The sequence below is a fragment of the Nannobrachium achirus genome (genome assembly GCF_963921795.1).
Source record: "Nannobrachium achirus genome assembly, chromosome: 3".
Taxonomy (NCBI): Eukaryota; Metazoa; Chordata; class Actinopteri; order Myctophiformes; family Myctophidae; genus Nannobrachium; species Nannobrachium achirus.
In genome coordinates, this window is record NC_137812.1 from 54,228,544 (window position 1) to 54,247,838 (window position 19,295).

At 42.8% G+C, this 19,295-nt stretch overlaps 1 protein-coding gene across 1 annotated transcript in view; it reads right to left on the reverse strand.

The window, feature by feature from the left end:
* The window catches only part of mxd4 (MAX dimerization protein 4), a 50,103-nt gene extending 43,572 nt beyond the window's left edge, over positions 1 to 6,531 (reverse strand). The window contains exons 1-3 of the mRNA XM_080722903.1: positions 6,353 to 6,531; positions 5,574 to 5,673; positions 676 to 705 (exon numbers count right to left, since the gene is read on the reverse strand). Coding sequence (XP_080579029.1) covers positions 676 to 705; positions 5,574 to 5,673; positions 6,353 to 6,416 — 194 coding nt within the window. The 5' untranslated portion in view covers positions 6,417 to 6,531. The remainder of the gene's footprint in view (positions 1 to 675; positions 706 to 5,573; positions 5,674 to 6,352) is intronic.
* Positions 6,532 to 19,295: the final 12,764 nt, after the last annotated feature.

Below are 19,295 nucleotides of genomic sequence, written 5' to 3' on the forward strand. Positions count from 1 at the left end.
TCCACTGGGGAAAATCGGAACAGGTTCCACATTACAATGGAGTCAATAATACTGTAAGATGAATCCAGAACTATAGCATGGTGGCGGCCCCCGCACACTGCACTGACCTCTGCAAGTTCATCCTTCCTCTCTGCATCCTCTGTGAACATGGCCTTTGATGAGTTAAAGACAATGTTCACCTCCTCACAAAAAAAACTACAACTTTAAGACCTAAGCAGTCAAGATGAGTAGAGGCACTGGTTGGAGGGAGCAGAGCTACTGTTCACCTCATGGTTTGGGCTGACTACAAGGACCTTGAATAGATTTGTTCAACCCAGCAGCGAGAGTCCAAGACAGGCCTGGTGGGTTCTGTTCTTTAATCGGTTTGACTTTTCTCTTTCATACGTCCAGGATTTAACATCAAACTATATGCCCTATCCTGCATCTACCAACCTATGTGCCGGTGTAAATCTAACTCTATTCTTATACTCTTAAAGTTAAATTAAGAGATTTTGCTGTGTAGAATCCATCTTGCGCTAATTCCTTTGTGAGTCTCACGACCATAGCACAAAAATGAGACATGAATACAAACAGAGACGTACTGACTAATGTGTGAGACATGGTGGGGGCAGATGTGAATAAACAAAACAAGAATGAAAGTAAAGGAAAGAAGGGTTATCAAACTTATCATCTTACCTGTGTTTCTCCAGCTCGTTGTGCGATGATCTGAAAGGGTCAAAATAAACAAAGATGAAGGGTGAGTGAGTGCCCAACTTCTATCAATTTAATACAGTAATCATAATGTCTCTAATATCTCTTGACATGAAGAACTGCAGACAAATACAAAGATGAAGGTTAGGGATGAGATGCAGCAAGAAACCCCATCCCCTCACCACAGTATGGGAATGTCTCAGTTAGTGGATGTTTTAAGAAAGCAGAACAGAGCTATGCCAGGTAGCAGTGGTAGTAGACGGTTTGTTTGCATACATATTTTATTTGACAAAAAGAAATGAAAAATGTTATTCCTTCCCCCTTAGATCTACGCAGCTCTTAAGCTTTGACAAGTGAGGTTCATTTCAACAGTGTAGTCTTACGCCTAATTTATTTGCCTAATTTTTGCATTTCCGAAAACAACTGATGTTCAAGGGCCTAGCATGATAGACACTTTCTGGGCTGAAAACACTGCTTGCCAGCGGAACCCATGACAAAGTTATGGTGCCCGCAACAAGGATTCAGTTGCCTGGCAGAGGGTCAAAGACTGCAGTGTATATTTGCAGAGAGAGAGAGGCTTGGATATGATGAAATGGAAGAAAGAGAGGACAGAGGCTGACAAAGAGATGCAGACAGACAGGCAGGCAGACAGACAGACAGACAGACGGGCAGAGGAAACCGGGATAGAGAAAACAGAGCAGAGAGAGACAAAGTGAGCTTAGAGGAGAGGGTAAGAGAAAGAGAGGGAGAGTCAGGGTACAGAAGAGGCAGGCAAAGATACAAAAAGAGCATAGAGGACAAACAAACACAGACAAACAGAAAGACACCGGGAAATAGAAGGAGAGAGAAGGCCAGTGTACCAAATATGGAGCAGGACTTTATTAGCCAGGAAATAAATTCTTGATGGTGCTTAAGAGAAACCCCTGTAGGCATGCAGGGCTGGGCTACTGTATGTATCAACATAATAATGTTATGTAACAATGACACCGATATGTCACGGATTTTATTTATATTCAAATATTTTAAGCACATCTAGAGTGACAACTGAGGAGTGAGCAGCAGGTAGGGATTTAGGGCCTTGCTCAATGCAACCTTGACCGGGCACTGCCATTTGAATGCTCGTTCAACCAAGACATCTCTGCCCGTCTCGTGTGTTTCCACTCTAAATGGTAATCTTCCACGCCACGTGCAAAAACAAACGCATTTGCTATGTGCCAGAATGTGACGTCCACGCACGCCCATGCCCACACACCCACACACACGTACATGCATGCACACATGCCTACACATACCACAAATACGCCCTAATGCAGACAAACACACCCATACTCACACACACTGCTGTTGTTGTTGTGGGTAAGTGCTGAGCAGACAGCACTAGTGGCGCTGACATGGGTACAAACCCATGGGTCAGTCTGGTCATCTGTAGGAGGCCTAGATACACTCTGTAGTGTTCCAGAGAACGTGGGCTTATAACAGGGAGAGGACGTGCATATTATATTATGATGTGGACACCAGAGTCAGCCCAGGGCACTGCAGCCCATCTGATTCAGAACAAAAACCTCTGTTCATCTCACACGCACACGCACGCACACACACACACACACACACACACACACACACACACACACACACACACTCACACACACACACACACACACACACACACACACACACACACACACACGCGCGCACACACACACACACACACACACACACACACACACACACACACACACACACACACACACGACTGTCATGGATACCGAGGCAATAAAAAACAAAACAGGGGCAACAAAGGGCCAGACTGGCAACAGACAACAAGCCTTTTCACATTTTTTTCGGGATCTTTAATAGCCCATATGCATGCGAAGCAGTGGTTCCCACAGCTGGGATGTCAAGCCCAAGCTCAGGCTGGCAGAAGGATGCGACGGTGGCCTGAACATGATTCAAGAAGGCAGTGCCTTTGCCAATGTCAAACCGAATGTGTCCTCTGTCCACTGAAAAAGATATACCGGAAAGTTTGCTGTCCCTTCTAGAACATTGTCCAGGTGACACAGCAACCTACATTACAATTTACACTGCACCATAAGCACCATGGGATGGATGGGAGCTCGCATGGTCACTCACCACGTCCTACAAAACTTTTTTTATCAGGTGAAGGAGCAATTAGAGAGAGAGAGAATGAGTGTGTGCAGGCACGTGAGGAAGGTATTCATATTCATATCGTCGTTGTCGGGTGGAAACCTTGTATGTCCAAAACCGTTTTGTATTTATCCTTTTTAAAATGATTTAAACTAGTGAAAACAGCCGATCTACAGGCACACAACGCCTCGCATCGCGAGGCGTTGTGTGCTTGTAGATCTGGTGTTTTCACTACTTTTGTGCGACGGCCTTGTACGATGAAGCAGGGCTTTACTTTACGAAAGAACATAAAAAACTTAAACTTGGAGATACCTGGTTTCCACCCGACAACGACGATATTCAATTCTATGGTTGGTCTTGGCCTGGGGTACACGTGATATTCAATGATATGGTTGGTCTTGGGGTACGGCACGTGGTCTTAAGACTCAACCACCAAACCATTGATGGGAATGCTCCTTTATTTTCCAAGGTCTCAACAAAGCATACAGGAAGTGCATCTCCTCTGAGGGGGAAGTGGCCCCATTCAAATATATAAACTGAAGAAACAGGCAACGCTAGTATACTGGGAAATCATACTGCGGGCTGCAGAGGAAGGGACGGCTGCATGCAGTACCTGTATTAACAACAAGATAATGCACACAGCATGTCATGTCATGTAAAAGTCCCTGTCTGCCATGCAAATGATTTAATGGCCTGACATCATAAACTCAGAGCTGATAACCACAGGGCATAAAGCCTAGCTGAGTCACAGGAAGAGCTAACCTTACATCAACTTTCATTACACATTTAATACATAGATAATAAACCGTTAATAACCTTGTTGTATTATACTTTCTTATTTGGATTTGTATATTTTTAATTATCAGTGATGTCTAAACTAAACTAAAGTCACAATTATTATTTGTTTAGGTGTAACCACACCAATGCTTTAAAAGGCATACAACTCTCTGTTAAGGGTTTTTGATAGAAGCTTTGGGTTTCTATTGTACTTCTTTCTCATTTGTTTGCGGCAGAGGTTAACCTTTTTAGTTGTTTCATACGTTTCTAATATTTAATTTTCTGATTGCCGGCTGCACTTTCTAACATTAGACTCACCATTGCTCTCTGTCACATGCCCTAAAATATGGTCACATTTGCAATAATGTATTATTATACAGTATACATTTCTTGTTGTTTGCTATTTATTTTGATCATATTTAAGTTGAATAAATAAGACAATGTAGCCTAATTGCAGTAGGCCTATAGATTTTGTTATGCTCTCTTCCAACTCAAAGACTCCTGTTTTATTGATACACCAGACCCAACCCATTGTTTATCCAATGTATTGCCTGCTGAAATGTAGAAAAGGCAGCCACACACACACACACACACACACACACACACACACACAACACACACACACACACACACACACACACACACACACACACACACACACACACACACACTCTCTCTCTCTCTCTCTCTCTCTCTCTCTCTCTCTCTCTCTCTCTCTCTCTCTCTCTCTACTACTACAGCAGGGGTTTGGCCTGTCAGCCAGGCGTGCGTGCTGTTACAGCCACCACCACACCCACCTGCCAAACCCCACACCCCCACTCACATCGACTGGCTACACACTCACACGCACGCAGGCACACATTGACAACAACTCACACAAACACTCCTTAACAACAAGATTTCGCAAAGTTCATACTCTATCCTGCAACTCGCCGTCGCTTCTATACTGTTTTATGCTTAAGCTACCGGACAGGCACAAGGAAGTGACTGAGCAGAGATGTCATGTGAAAGAACATAAAAAGTTGAACACTCCCTTCAACACAGAAAGAACTCCGGCTGGCGATAGAGACTATAGACTGCAGTGCTTCACCTTATTTCCCCTCATAACTGGACGCAGGCCAGACGGGAAGACAAGCTAGCCTACTAAAATGTTGAAGCCTAAGTAAAAGTATCAATACCGCAATATAGAAATACTCTAGAAGTAAAAGCCTGGTTGGACATTGTAATAGTCAAGTAAAGTGCCTACAAATAGCCTATCTCAAAACTGTACTAACTGTAACTGTACAGCAGACAGAGGTTCTCAAAGTGGATGTCAGGGACTCTCTAGGTTCCTTTATGGGGTCTAAATTGACCCACACAAGTCTGTAACTTTGACAGTGTACAAATAGAACCAAATGGACCCTAACGGCGTAACGGGTCCATTTGGTTCCATTTGTACACTGTCAAAGTTAAGGGGAGACCTTCAAGTGTCAAAGTTTGAGAACCACTGTTGTACAGTATCCTGCTTAAGTAAATATACTTTACTGTACTGTATTACACCACAAATTATATTGTGAGCGACCTTTTCATGGCGTCATGAGTCGGTGTGTGTGCAGGTCTGCAGGATATTATAGCGGGGAAGGAAGGTTTGTCAGAAGGAAAAGCAGGTCGGGTGAGACAGACAGACAGACAGACAGACAGACAGACAGACAGACAGACAGACAGACAGACAGACAGACAGACAGAGAGAGAAAAGTTGACAGTGTACGCGTGGCAGTGTTTATAACGAGGGATCAAAACAGAGAGCCAAGCCCAGTAGAAAGATGGCGTTTGGAATGGATGGTGGTGAATAACAACAACAACAACAACAACAACAACAACAACAACAACAACAACAACAACAACAACAACAACAACAACAGAGCGGTTCAAACGTTGATCTCTATAGCCTACTGACAACATCAACAACAAAAGATATTTACCTATTGTTCTGAGATTTTCTTGAAATTGGCGGAGCTTTCGTTTTCTTTCTGGAAAAGTCGCTATCGTATGGTAAAACGGACGCGTAACCATGTTCTGCCTCTATAGACAAAGTAAACACAATTAAATGTTAATTTGTTGCACTGTTGCAGGGAAATGTATATTTACTCAATCATTTTGCGAATGTCAAAAGAACTGTCAAGTAGATATATGACGTCGATATATAGGGGGTAAAAAACGTGATGTCTCTCTCAGTCAGTCATCAGTGTAATCGCGGTCAATAGGCTACAAAAACATCTTTCGGTAAACATAAAATATCCAACGTTATGCATGAAGCCTGTACTTCAGATTATTGATGACAGATGCCTGTTTATAAGCAGCATCTACCATTACGAGAGGATAACACTGTTATTATCACACTCGTAAACAGCAGATCGGCCTTTCTTTCCACTGGACAAGTAGCCCAGATTAAAACATTCCATTCAGTGCATGTCTGTCTGCAACATCAAGGCTTATTACACAAATTATAAACAGGTCGTGAATACAATCTAGTTAAAATAAGGGGTGACACAATGCAAGTTTCTGCAACACATAAGCTGCAGCTGGGGTCCAGTTTTGCATCACTCCATCGCCTTTAAAGTGACATCATTGCTGCACTATGGCAGAGCACGTTGTAACTTCACATTGGATAGAAGATGTTTACCCCTTTTTGAACTGATAAATGCTAATAAAAAATATACAAAAGCATGTCCTGTCAACTTGACAGTTTGGCATGAAATACCTCTGTCTCTTCTTTCCAAGTATTCTGCAGCCTCCAGCAGAATTAAAAGAGAATTAAGTTCCATCTTCTCGTCTGGTTACAAAAAGAGTAGAAAAAGCAATCTATTTACAAGTGACATAAAAAAAAAAGTATTGCAGTGATGGAATGGAAACTATAGAACCGGTGCAGGTTGATATGAGCGTCTATAATCACTTCTGAGTCTTGAGGACTCCACCAAACTAGAAGTCATATCAACAGCGCATAACTAAAACTCAGGGTGTGAGTGATCCACCCTCTGCCCAATGACAGACGCCCATGGGCGGGATGTCAGTGCTGCCTTCAGCCTATTGTTGAGCCGAGTGACATTGAGGTTCCTCTTCATTGGCCAGGACGCCAGAGCACAGAGGTAGAAGCTTGCGCTGCCATACCCTAGCAACAGAGCGTGCGACCCCGCCCCCCTAGAGCGCATTGGTCTGACACAAAGACCACTGCACGGTGATTGGCGAAGAGGCATTTCGGGCGTGTCTCAATATTGAACTTGGCTGTTGTTTGGGTTGCCAAAAAGTGTGTTTTGGATCGTGGAGGAAGTCACGTTGTCGTTGTGTCAAAGCAAGGGTTCCTCTGCATATTCCCGAGTAGTGTGTGTGTGTGTGTTGTTGTTGTTGTTGGTGCTGCTGATGGTGGTGGTGGTGGTGTGTGTGTGTGTGTGTGTGTGTGTGTGTGTGTGTGTGTGTGTGTGTGTGTGTGTGTGTGTGTGTGTGTGTGTGTGTGTGCGCGCGCGCGCGTGCGTGTGCGTGCGTGTGTAAAAAATAATAAGCAAGCATTGGCAAGGCAACAATCAGTTGTTGCATTTTGTGTCATGCAAAACTTGCATGTGGCTTCAGGAAATGTTTTCTGACAAGCAAAGAACCCAGAGTTCCAGTCATGTCATCATTTTCAACTTCCCACAAGAAATAATGAAATGGAATTGCTGTTTAAAGCCTAATTTTTATGAATACATTTGAAATTGTGTCCAATCTGTATGGTAGAGTATAGGTCTATAGGATATACAATTATTATTATTATTATTGACATGTTATATTAGGCATAACCTTTTGCCAATCAGAAATCATTAGGTAGATGACCTTGAATTAATAAATAAAAAAAAGTCATAGTAGGCCCAATTGGTTAAAGTGGCTGTAAACATTGTGGGGAGGGATCTGAGCTGGCACATGCATGTTACAACCTTATGCTCTAAGATACATCAGCGTCTACACTTTCTTCGAAGACTAAGGCTTTTTGGAGTCAGTGTAAATATTATGTTGACCTTCTATAGGGCTAGTATTGAATCCATCCTGAGATATGGTATGTCTAGCTGGTTTGGTAACCTGACTGTTGTATACAAGTCTCAAATGCGAGTGTTCTATACGCGTGATATCTAAAGGTAACGGCATTAGTACGGCATACACGAAGGGAGCGCTCGTTTTATGGTTAGATGTCACAGTTATTGTCCACGACATTAAGTTATTGTCCACGACATTACAAGCGGCGCGAAGGCCAGCGGACCTTGGTCCTGCTCTTCGCCCCCGAGCGCCGCAGGCGTGAGTGGCCGCGAAGAGCGGGCCAGGGCCGCGCGGCCGGTGGAGCGCCGCGCGAGTTACGAAGCCGTGGTGAATGCAATCGTTATATTTATGCCCAGGCCGTAAGGCCTGGGCAAGCGCACGATAAACGCCATGATAATTGGGTACCGTGCACCTCGCGCGGTCCAAGTGACTACAACGGAGCGCTCCCTACGTCCGGTTCAGCCAATCACAGCGCGTCTTTTCCGGGACTTGCCGCAATGCCGGTACGTTTCAATATCACGCGTTCTATACGCAAGGCTGTCCCTGTTCCGGTCTGGTTCCGGTCTCCCCCAAGCCCCCTGTGATTGGCTGAACCGGACGTAGGGAGCGCTCGGTTGTAGTCACTTGGACCGCGCGAGGTGCACCAAAACCCAATTATCATTGCGTTTATCGTGCGCTTGCCCAGGCCTTACGGCCTGGGCATAAATATAACGATTGCATTCACCACGGCTTCGTAACTCGCGCGGCGCTCTGCCGGCCGCGCGGCCCTGGCCCGCTCTTCGCGGCCACTCGCGCCTGCGGCGCTCGGGGGCGAAGAGCAGGACCAAGGTCCGCTGGCCTTCGCGCCGCTTGCAATGTCGTGGACAATAACTGAGCGTCGTGGACAATAACTGTGACATCTAACCATAAAACGAGCGCTCCCTTCATAGAGAAGCTTGCAAATAGCTTCCTCGCGTCTCAAATAGCTAGGCTGGCAAATATGGCAGGGAAGATCATGGGTATGGCCACCCCCCCGATCACCCCTCAAGCCATCTTTAAGCAAGTAGTAGTAAGACAAGCTCGGAACATTTTGTCCGACCCCTTGCATGTTCTGAACCCAGAGTACGATCTAATGCCATCGGGCAGGAGATTTAGGACCCCAACATGCCACTATAATAGATATAAGCACTTGTTTGTTCCTCTATCAATCAAAATACTAAATGATAGATACATAACTAATTGAGGAGAGGCTCTATGGGTTGTATGTGTAATTTTTTTGTTTGTCTTGTTTTTTAGTTTCTTTTTTTTTCTTTTTTTTTTTCTGTTAAGTGTTTATATGTATGGAGCTGTGACTCTGTCTCCAAGACAAATTTCTCCCCTGGGAGACAAATAAAATTGAACCTTGAACCTTGAGGGGTTGGATAAAAAAAAGAAAGAAACATGATGTCAGAGCTGTTATTACTACTGGAAATGAGCCTGTAACACAGGTTGGAGGTGGGAAATTCCAACCAGGAACTTGTGACGTACAATTTTGAAGCAAAGAGACTCACAGAAACTCATTGAGATAAGAGTTAGAACTTTCATTATCTCCACCAGGCCATCAGTTTCGAGAGCCCTATCAGTATCTCCTGTTCCTGTAGCGTGAGGCAGCTTGATGTACAAGTACGGACATCCTCCAGCCATCATGTACAAGGACACCCCCTGGACACATGACGCTATACCCACAATCAGGGGCGTGACGTCACACCAAATTCTGGGCCCTGGGTACAAGGATTCACTGCGGGCCCCCCATGAATGTTAACTATTGAAAAATAGCAGATATACATGCTCACAGCGCGGCACCGAGTGCCGCGCTGCGAGCTTGTAGATCTGCTATTTTTTTTTTTTATCGTGAAAATGTGTGCAAGAAACATATGTTTCTATGTCAGTGGTGCTCAAACGTTTTCATTTGAAGGACCCCCAAGATGATATGTATTTGACCACAGCTAGACCCCCCATCTCAAAATATTTAGTTCCAGGGACCCCTCCCCGGAAGCAAATTTGAGTTACAAATGTTCGCTTAAAAAATACATTTTCAAAGATTTGTGCACATTTTTACGACTTTTCAAAAATAGCAGATCTACAAGCTCGCAGCGCGGCACTCGGTGCCGCGCTGTGAGCTTGTATATCTGCTATTTTTCAATAGCTAAAGTTACTATAGGGCCCCTCCACCTTGGGCCCTGGTAACTCAGTCCCACTTTCCTACCCCTTGTGACGCCCCTGCCCACAATCCACCCTTGATGCTGAGTGCCAAGCAAGAAGGCATTGGGTACCATTTTCTTTGGCATGACTCCGCTTGGGATTGAACCCAGGCCTCCCAATCTCAGGGCAGCCACCAATCACTGTCAATTGCAGAAACATCCAGCGTATTCAAGAGTAGCTCACAAATATGGCAAAACCATATGCTTGATAAATGTTAGTAAACAATCTTTTTAAAGAAAATGTTATGTTAACCACGCAACGCAAAGCATGTAACGAAACAATGTGAGTTTTCAAAACATCACAGTAAAGTATGGCACAACAACACATACAGTACAGTACAATGCAGTATGGCATTACACACAACACAGTAGAACATTGCACAGTGCACACCACAGTACAACTCAACTCAACACAACACAACACAGCATAGCACAGCATGCGTGTGTGTGTGTGTGTGTGTGTGTTTGTTTGTGTGTGTGTGTGTGTGTGTGTGTGTGTGTGTGTGTGTGTGTGTGCGCGCACACTCAATTACACACTTGGGTGCATGTGCTGCAATAGATATACAGTACATGGTACATAATATGTAAATAGTCTGAACAGTTATGGAAATTGTAAGCACAGTTTGTGTACCTAGTAGATCAAAGCCATGACTCAAACCAAATTCAGCTTCAAATGAAACCAGGCAATTTTACTGTATCAGGAGTCTTTATTTCCTATGCTCATCCTGTCTTATGTTGCGCATGGATGAGTCATTATTCAATTATTTCCATTTTCATAATTAATGAATCATACATTTAAGAATTTAAACAATATTTTAGCTCATGCTCTATGAACATTTTACTATGCCGTGAGCAGGCAATGGGATACTTTTAGATACAGCGTTTCGAATCGTAGACTATATCCTTTGACTGGCTGGTGATGACACAAAGTATTTATAAAAAAAGACTTGTGTGGATGACAGAGACATTAGAGTGAAATCTTGGACGGGGGCACGCTCAGAATTGCTTGTGCTTTAATTGCTCTGTTCTGCTCCTCGTGTGCTCTGTGCTGCGAGGCGCAAATGTGGCGCGCGGCCCCAACGGGAGCAGAATTAGAGAATGGAGAGTTGGTCAGCATGCACAAACCGTAGAGGAACTAAGCATGTCGACGCAATTACTGCACGTCCTCTCTTACCCAAAACATACACAAAATCAAACATACGGAACTAAAACAGCCCTTTACGTGACAAGGCTGCTTGCCAACAACTACCACAGTCCTTCTATGTACCGGTATATGGTGATATGGGCAGTGCAGAGGTGGTGCAGTAGACCCCAGCTTGAGGTCTGGTACAACCTCCTGGAGGCCTGAACCTCTCTGGGATAGGACCTTTTCTATTGCTGCCCCATCCCTGTGGAATGCACTCCCCAATATTATCAAAGAAGCCCCCACCCTCCAATCCTTCAAAACCCACCTCTTTAATATGGCTTTCCCTAGCAAACTACACAACAACTGTTCTTATATATATATATATATATATATATATATATATATATATATATATATATATATATATATATATTGCTGTTTTCTCCTCCCCCATGTAAAGCACGTTCGGGTCAATCATTGACCCGAATATCATTATTATTATTATTATTATTACCCGAAATTCTGCTGTGAGATATTCTTTGTTTTCATATGACAGACCTCATTCAATGAGAAATCAAACACCACAAGTAATAACATACAAGTATCAGAGCCTCCAATGTGTGAGAGTGCAGTATGCAAACAGCACCTTCAGCCTACCCACATCCTTGATTTAAGCAGATGGACCAGTGTACAGTCATATTGAGAATATTGCAGTCACAAAAACACTGTACTCCTGTTTCGTTTTTTGTTTTCTTCTTTTTTCTGGTCAGACCTGAGAAAATACAGTACTTTATTCTGTTTGGGACTCTTGACTTCACCGTCCTGGGGTAATAACAGAGAAGTTAAACTAATTTTACGCTTTCTTATCATCATTGGCATACTGTACATATTATGCAATGACATCACTCTGTCTTGGAACCGTGTTCGTCTTATCAGCAATAGAGATTAGAGTGGACGCTGTTATGAGGTCGAACTCAACTGGATGATTGCCTGTCTTCACGTTCTCTTTTGCATGAACCTTATCCTTCAAACATACTAACCTAAATAATTGCAATGGCGTGATTAGCATATAACTAAAAACAAAGCAATGAGCAGCATAAAAGCATACATTTATAATTTAGGCTTCCTTGTATGTATGCAACACACAGAATGCCTGCAAGGTTTCATCAACTCCCACACAAGAATATTCTTATGCGTAGCTTCTGTGCAAAGTAACTGATAGCATTGTGCATAATGGTGTCACTTTCTATACTGTTTGTTCACACCTTTAACTCAATGGCTTTTCAAGGAAATGTAACCTTTGGTGTAAATTGCATTACATTTGTGCTGATACTTAAAGGAGCAGTTGACTTTTTTCTATATAAAATGGATGGGGACCCAAACACATTTGGGTCAGAATCAATGGGGGTAAATTTAGGGTCAAGGGTCAAGTAAATTTACCCCCATTGATTTTCATAAAAATGCATTTGGGTCCCCATTCAGGGCCTTGTATTTGGGTCCCCATCCAGGCCCATGCATTTGGGTCCCCATCCAGAATCAATGGAGGTAAATTTACTATAATACATTTTTAGAAATTTTAGAAATGCGACAAATACAAAAAAAAAAAACATTATTGAACCCAAGTCTCCATGGTGTGACTAATCAATAGAAATAGAAAAAGTCATTTGGGGGCTCCTTTAAATGAAAACAGTCAAAACTATTTACTTTAACAGGACATAGTCATACAAAGTAAACAGTGAAGATTTCAAAGTAAAAGCATGAGTGATGCATTCACATGTAGACTGCCATGTCTCTTTCTGTGTATCCGTCACCTACAATACCCAGTTGTTCAACAGAGTCACTATTCAACATTAATAATTACCTGCACTTACACAGGGGTTTGACCTGGTGACATCTTGATTATACAGTAGCTATGGGGTAAGGAATGATTATGACACCGCAATGTACAGTACAATGTTTCTGTACAGGAAAGACTCCACGAGGACAAGTCAATCTACAGAAGATGTACTGCTCTGATCCCTTACAGGAATCACCTTTCATTTTGTAATTTTGAAAGTTAGAAAAATCATTAACACAATGAAATGTCACAGTTCAGTTTCAGGTTTCAGTAGTTGATGCTTATGTGAAACGCCTGGCTCCTGTATAGCGCAGGAGATTAAGCCTCTAAGATATCCAACACATAATCTTCTCATTTCCTTTCCCCCTTGTTTACTTGTGTTGCTGTGGGTCGGCCGTTTGTTTTGGGATCAGAGTTAATGCTTGGCACACCAGTGCCTGGGCAGTGAAACCTATGGAGGCCTTCCAAGAGCAATCACTGCTGGAGATTTGTTAAACTAAAGCATATAGGTGGCAATTGTTTTTAACAGGAAACGGAGGAAGAATGTGAAAAGTACATTCTTCCTCGTTTCGAGGACTCAAATATTGTGGTTCCAAAATAGGCACCATAGAAAACCACATGAAACATATACTGAATGCTGCAATGTAATTGTACTTATTGGACCAGCACCACCTACTAGCACATTAAACATATTTGTCATGATAAAACGTACCATCCAAAAGATGTCCCACTTTGACTTAAAGGAGTAGTTCACCCCCAAAATGACCTTTTTGCTATAGATTAGTCATGCCATGGAGACTTGAGTTCATGAGATGGGGATGGGGACCCAAATGCATTTGGGTCAGAATCAATGGGGGTACATTTACTTGACCCTTGACCCTAAATTTACCCCCATTGATTTTGACGCAAATGCATTTGGGGCCATCCAGGGCCTTATTTGGGTCCCCATTCAGGGCCATGCATTTGGGTCTCCCCATCCAGAGTCAATGGGGGTAAATTTACTATAATCCTTCTTTTTTTTTTTTTGTCTAAAGAATGCGACACAGACAACAAATATTATTGAACTCAAGTCTCCAGTCCATGGCGTGACTAATCAATAGAAAAAAAGTCATTTTGGGGTTGAACTACTCCTTTAAGGGAGGCAGTTCCTGGAGTGGCTACCCCTATAACTCCCTCCCCAATCAGGACTGAATCTCTCCGGGACGCAACCTAAATGCTTTCAATGTGTTCTCTGGGAGCTTGAGTGCCTGTCACGAGGGACCCGTCAGCCCCACTGCATTTACAGTCGTGTTCAGGGGCGTCACACCAAATTCTGGGCCCCTGGGTACAAGGATTCACTGTGGGCCCCCCATGAATGTTAACTATTGAAAAATAGCAGATATACAAGCTCAAAGCGCGGCACCGAGTGCCGCGCTGCGAGCTTGTAGATCTGCTATTTTTGAAAAAATGTGTGCAAGAAACCTATGTTTCCATGTCTGTGATGCTCAAACCTTTTCATGTGAAGGACCCCCAAAATTATATGTATTTAGCCACGGACCCCCATCTCAATATATTTAGTTCCAGGGACACCCCAGAAGCAAAATTTGAGTTACAAATTTTTGCTTAAAAAATACATATATTCAAAGATTTGCACACATTTTCACGACTTTTCAAAAATAGCAGATCTACAAGCTCGCTGTGAGCTTGTATATCTGCTATTTTTCAATAGCTAAAGTTACTAGGGCCCCTCCACCTTGGGCCCCAGTAACTCAGTCCCACTTTCCTACCCCTTGTGACGCCCCTGGTCGTGTTAGTGGCTTGTAAAACTGTTTTCAACACTAAATGGGCTGGAGCCAGCAACAATCACCGCATTGGATGGCTGCCAAGGTGCCAAGTCTGACAGAGAACCTTTTTTCTACACTTTGAGGTTTTGTTGTCTGTTTGCTCTATCTACAACGTATATTGTGACTGGAGCTGTTTTGGTCTCCATTCCACAATGCAGAACATCCATGCTGAAGCCTTTTTATTTTGTAGCATTAACCACTGCAGGCAACCCCTCTTCACTTGTTTTACACAGCATAGAAACGAGCATGCATGTGTATTCTCCCTTTTGAATAATATTGCCTAATACAAACGAAAGCTGCTACTTTCAGTCTCTCCTCTTCCTAGATTCTTACAGGGTCATAGAGTAACAAAGGGTGTTATCTTTATTAGATTATGACCTTACAGAAGGTAGGCCTACATTTTGAGTAAAGAACCATTGGATAAAAAAGGGGAGTTCATGGAGTTCAGGAGTCACTTTTTGTCTCATTGTGTCTCTCTCTGGCTCTCCACCAACATGTGTCTCCACCTGTTCTTGCCCCGCACAGTCAAATACTGAGTGTTAAATAGACTGGAATTAACACTCAGGATCCAGAGTTAAATGAACACTCAGGATTCTACAATGCACCAATCCATCATGTATCTGGAGTTCCCCAGGTTCATGATGACTGCGATGATTTAAACTGGCTCAGCTGCAGTGTTGCAGCTCATGATGAAGAATTTCTTTGACAATGCGTGGCAAATGGGTCTCTGTGTGATCATTAATTAAGGTAGACTTGTGGGAGATGCGGTGGGGGAGTGATTGGAGAACATTTTATTTCACACTGGAAGATGCTTTCCTTTACTGAATTAACAAATCCACACACAAACGCTATGCTACGCACACACGCACGCACGCACGCACGCACGCACGCACGCACGCACGCACGCACGCACGCACGCACGCACGCACGCACGCACACACACACACACACACACACACACACACACACACACACACACACTCACACACACACACATTACTGTAACTTTAACATAATAACAGTCACATCACATCTACCCCTAACCTTCCAACCTTCCGTTTGTATTTTTTATATATATTTAAAAAAAGAACTTCCCAAGAAAAATGGCTATTATTTCAGCATGCAAACTTTCCACTTTCCAGGGAGAAAAATAGTGTTGTTTCTATTAGTGTGGATTCCCTATCGATGATATCATTGGTAATCTTTCTTAACCATAACAATGGTTAAGATTTACTTGTGAGTGACTTCTCCTGCAACTAAACTTGCAGGGATGTTTGGTCCCTACAAAAATTGTAAAATGTAAAATGAAGTATCAGATTAGCATGAATTCTATCTATGTTATTACCATATAGCAGCAGAGTCCTGAAGTGTGACCCAAAAAGACGAGTGCATTTTCTCAGGCCTGAACAGAAAACATGCAGCAGCACAGTGCCTGCTGTAAAAACATTCATATCATTTGTATGTGTGTTATTTTCACTATGACTGTACACTGGTCCTTCTGCTTAAAACAAGGATGTGGGGACTCTGGGGAGGCTGAATCTTGTCTGCATACTGCTGCACTCTCACATTCACATTTTACTGTGTACTGCAGTAAAATGTGATCTTATGGAGTTAGATCAGTGGTTCTCAAACTTTTTTTAAAAAAATGTCAATGTCCCCCATAACTCTGAGAGTGTACTCTCAGAGTTACAGACCTCACCTTAGAGAGACCCCGCTTAGAGAACCACTTAGATTAACTGTGTTTATTGAACATGGCATGTTTTTAATTCAAAGCAAATTTCCCCATGCAAAGAAATGGGGAGGGAAAGGAACTAGGAAGGATAAAGACACCTCTTCAGCTCACAATGTCACTGTTACACCAGAGTCTGCACTTTCCGCTCTCAAAAGTTGTGTTTTTACTTCTTTGTTTTTTGCACCTTAAACACTTGACTGCTCTGTTCCTACCTAAATTGTTGTATAAGGCACTGTGGTATTGTTTTGGCACTACCATGGCAGCTACTGATAAATGCTGGTGGTGTATATCATGCCGGTGCATACATATTTCTAATATCGTATTAGTGTAAAACTACCTCTTAAAAATAAAACTATTTTATTTTAACTTGTATTACTATTGCCTTTGCTGCTACAGTACATCACGTGTAGGAAGCTGAACACAAATTAATTTTACTCCGCCTGTAAACAAAATGTAACAATAGAGAATTGAACTTGGAACCTTGATGAATGCCATCATGTGCTGCATTCTCACTATAACTGCACACTGGTCATGCTGTAAAAGAGAAGAACTTCAGCACCTCAGTAATTCAGAGTGTAATGAAAAATATATGTTACAGTATATATACAAAATATATGAGACTTTGATACTTGGTTAAGTGCACTCTCAGAGTTAAAGTAACATTCTGGCATTCAGGACTTTTTCCAATATGACTGACTGTACGTAACGTTTGCAACACAACAAGGAGGTGTGAGGCTTGTACATTTTATAATGCACACACACACACACACACACACACACACACACACACACACACACACACACACACACACACACACACACACACACACACACACACACACACACACACACACACACACACACACTTCTCTCTCCAAAGGACCAAAGCCACTCCGTTACAACGGCCAGAGCAGCGCTTGGGCTATTCTACATGTAATCTGGATTAGCGGATTTTAATCCCACTCTGTTACAGTCTGTCTGCAAAAGAGGGTCTGCAGGCCCACTCTGCACTTTACATTCACATACCACCCCAACACACACTTGTGCACGTATGTACTGTTTGTAATACTACATCTGTCATCACCTCCTCCAAAGAAGCACACACACACACGCACGCACGCACGCACGCACAGATTATTGGTACAGTAGGTCAGAAAAGGGCTTTTTAAACATGGGAACCCAGGCTCTATGGAGGCTGTAAGTAGATGTTAAAACCCAGGCTGAGCTGATAACGTAGATTAAGCCTATTACAAAGCTATAGGGTGGAATAAGAAATCCACTGTTCATTCCTGCACGGCACAAAGGTCATAATGTATTAGTGTAACGTGAGAACAACACTCCTACAGTATATAATATAATATATCCTCTCCTTCAGATAGCTAGCCTAAGAAACTAGAATTGGGACCCTTTCTCAGAATAAGAACATCCACTACGGTACAAGGAAATAAGTCTCTTTACACTGTCAGTAAAATGTAGAATGGGCATTGCAGCCATGCTGTCTAAAACAGTGTTTGTCTATATATGTCTATCACCTCAAAAGGCCTATCACAGGTCACACTACTGTAAGTGCATGATCATCATAAAACAGAACCATCTCAGGCCATAAACGAACACCGTACGAACAGTCTGCACAACTAGGAAATGCCTGGTGAATTGACAGTCAAAGTGAAACCCATGAAGCGATCACAGTTGATAATCATCACAGTTAACTGCCTCAAAGGTCTTGTGCACACTGCCAGTAGGTCCCAGAAGTACCTTCACAATGTTGTACTTTTTGAAATATTTAATTAAAATGTTATAATGGAAGTGAATGGGGCCATGATTGGGTTAAAAAACTTTGGATTCATATGTCATAGATAGACAACTAACATCATAGATGACTGACATCACGGGCTGGCCACAGGAAAATGTTGCATATAGAGCAGATAATGTATAAATTATGTTGTATCTTGGGAGGAGATGACAAATGCAGTTATGTCTAGCACTGTTCCTAAGAATCATTTGTCATTGTAAAGCCCAGTTCATCAGCAAAATGTCATATTTGCCAAGGAGGTTTAATGTTTGGGGTCATGGATGGCGTGATTTGTGATCCTTGTCACAACAATTGTAGTGTGATGCTGACGTGCAAACAACACACCCCCTACTGCACCTGTCCAAACACGAAATACCAAACACACAGGAAAAACACTCAGGAAAAACACGTCACCTTACTTCCACTAAATTGTCGATTCACCCATCTGTGGCACACGCCTCAGGCCAATCCACCTGCCCCAAAATAGGGCCCTATATTGTCTTATTTTTCATTTGAACTTTCTTGGAAATCCCTTTCAGTTTAGTGATATCTTGCAATCTATTTTAAAATGGATCCCTCTAGCTGACCATTATACAGACTTTTGGCTTTTTAAGAAATGCATCTGTACCTCAGAATAAGAGCTCAGTGAGCTAATTGTGTCCCATGACAAGCCTGTGGTTTTCTGTTTTGTTTTTGCGTTCAGATCCTCCCATGTGCACCTGCATTGTCTGAAGATAATTTTCCATTCAGCGTCTCCAGTGTAAAAGATAAAGATGCAATGCACCAGGCTGATTGCACAGGAGAGGCTGAGCTTAGTCATTTAAAATGACAACACAAGCCACATGTATCATCATCATCATCATCATCCATACTGCCCTTCCCCCTGAATGCTTACAGGACTAGGAGTATCCGGTGCGTCATCCACCATGGTAATGTTTCGGTAGAAAAACATCTTAGTGTGGGGCTTCAGTGTCTGGAAATGTTCCCAAGGTGTGGTGGGGCGTCTACATGTCCGTGATTCACACACAAATACGCACGCACGCACGCACGCACACACACACACACACACACACACACAACGCCCATGCATGGGTTGTGCACATCCAGGTGGAA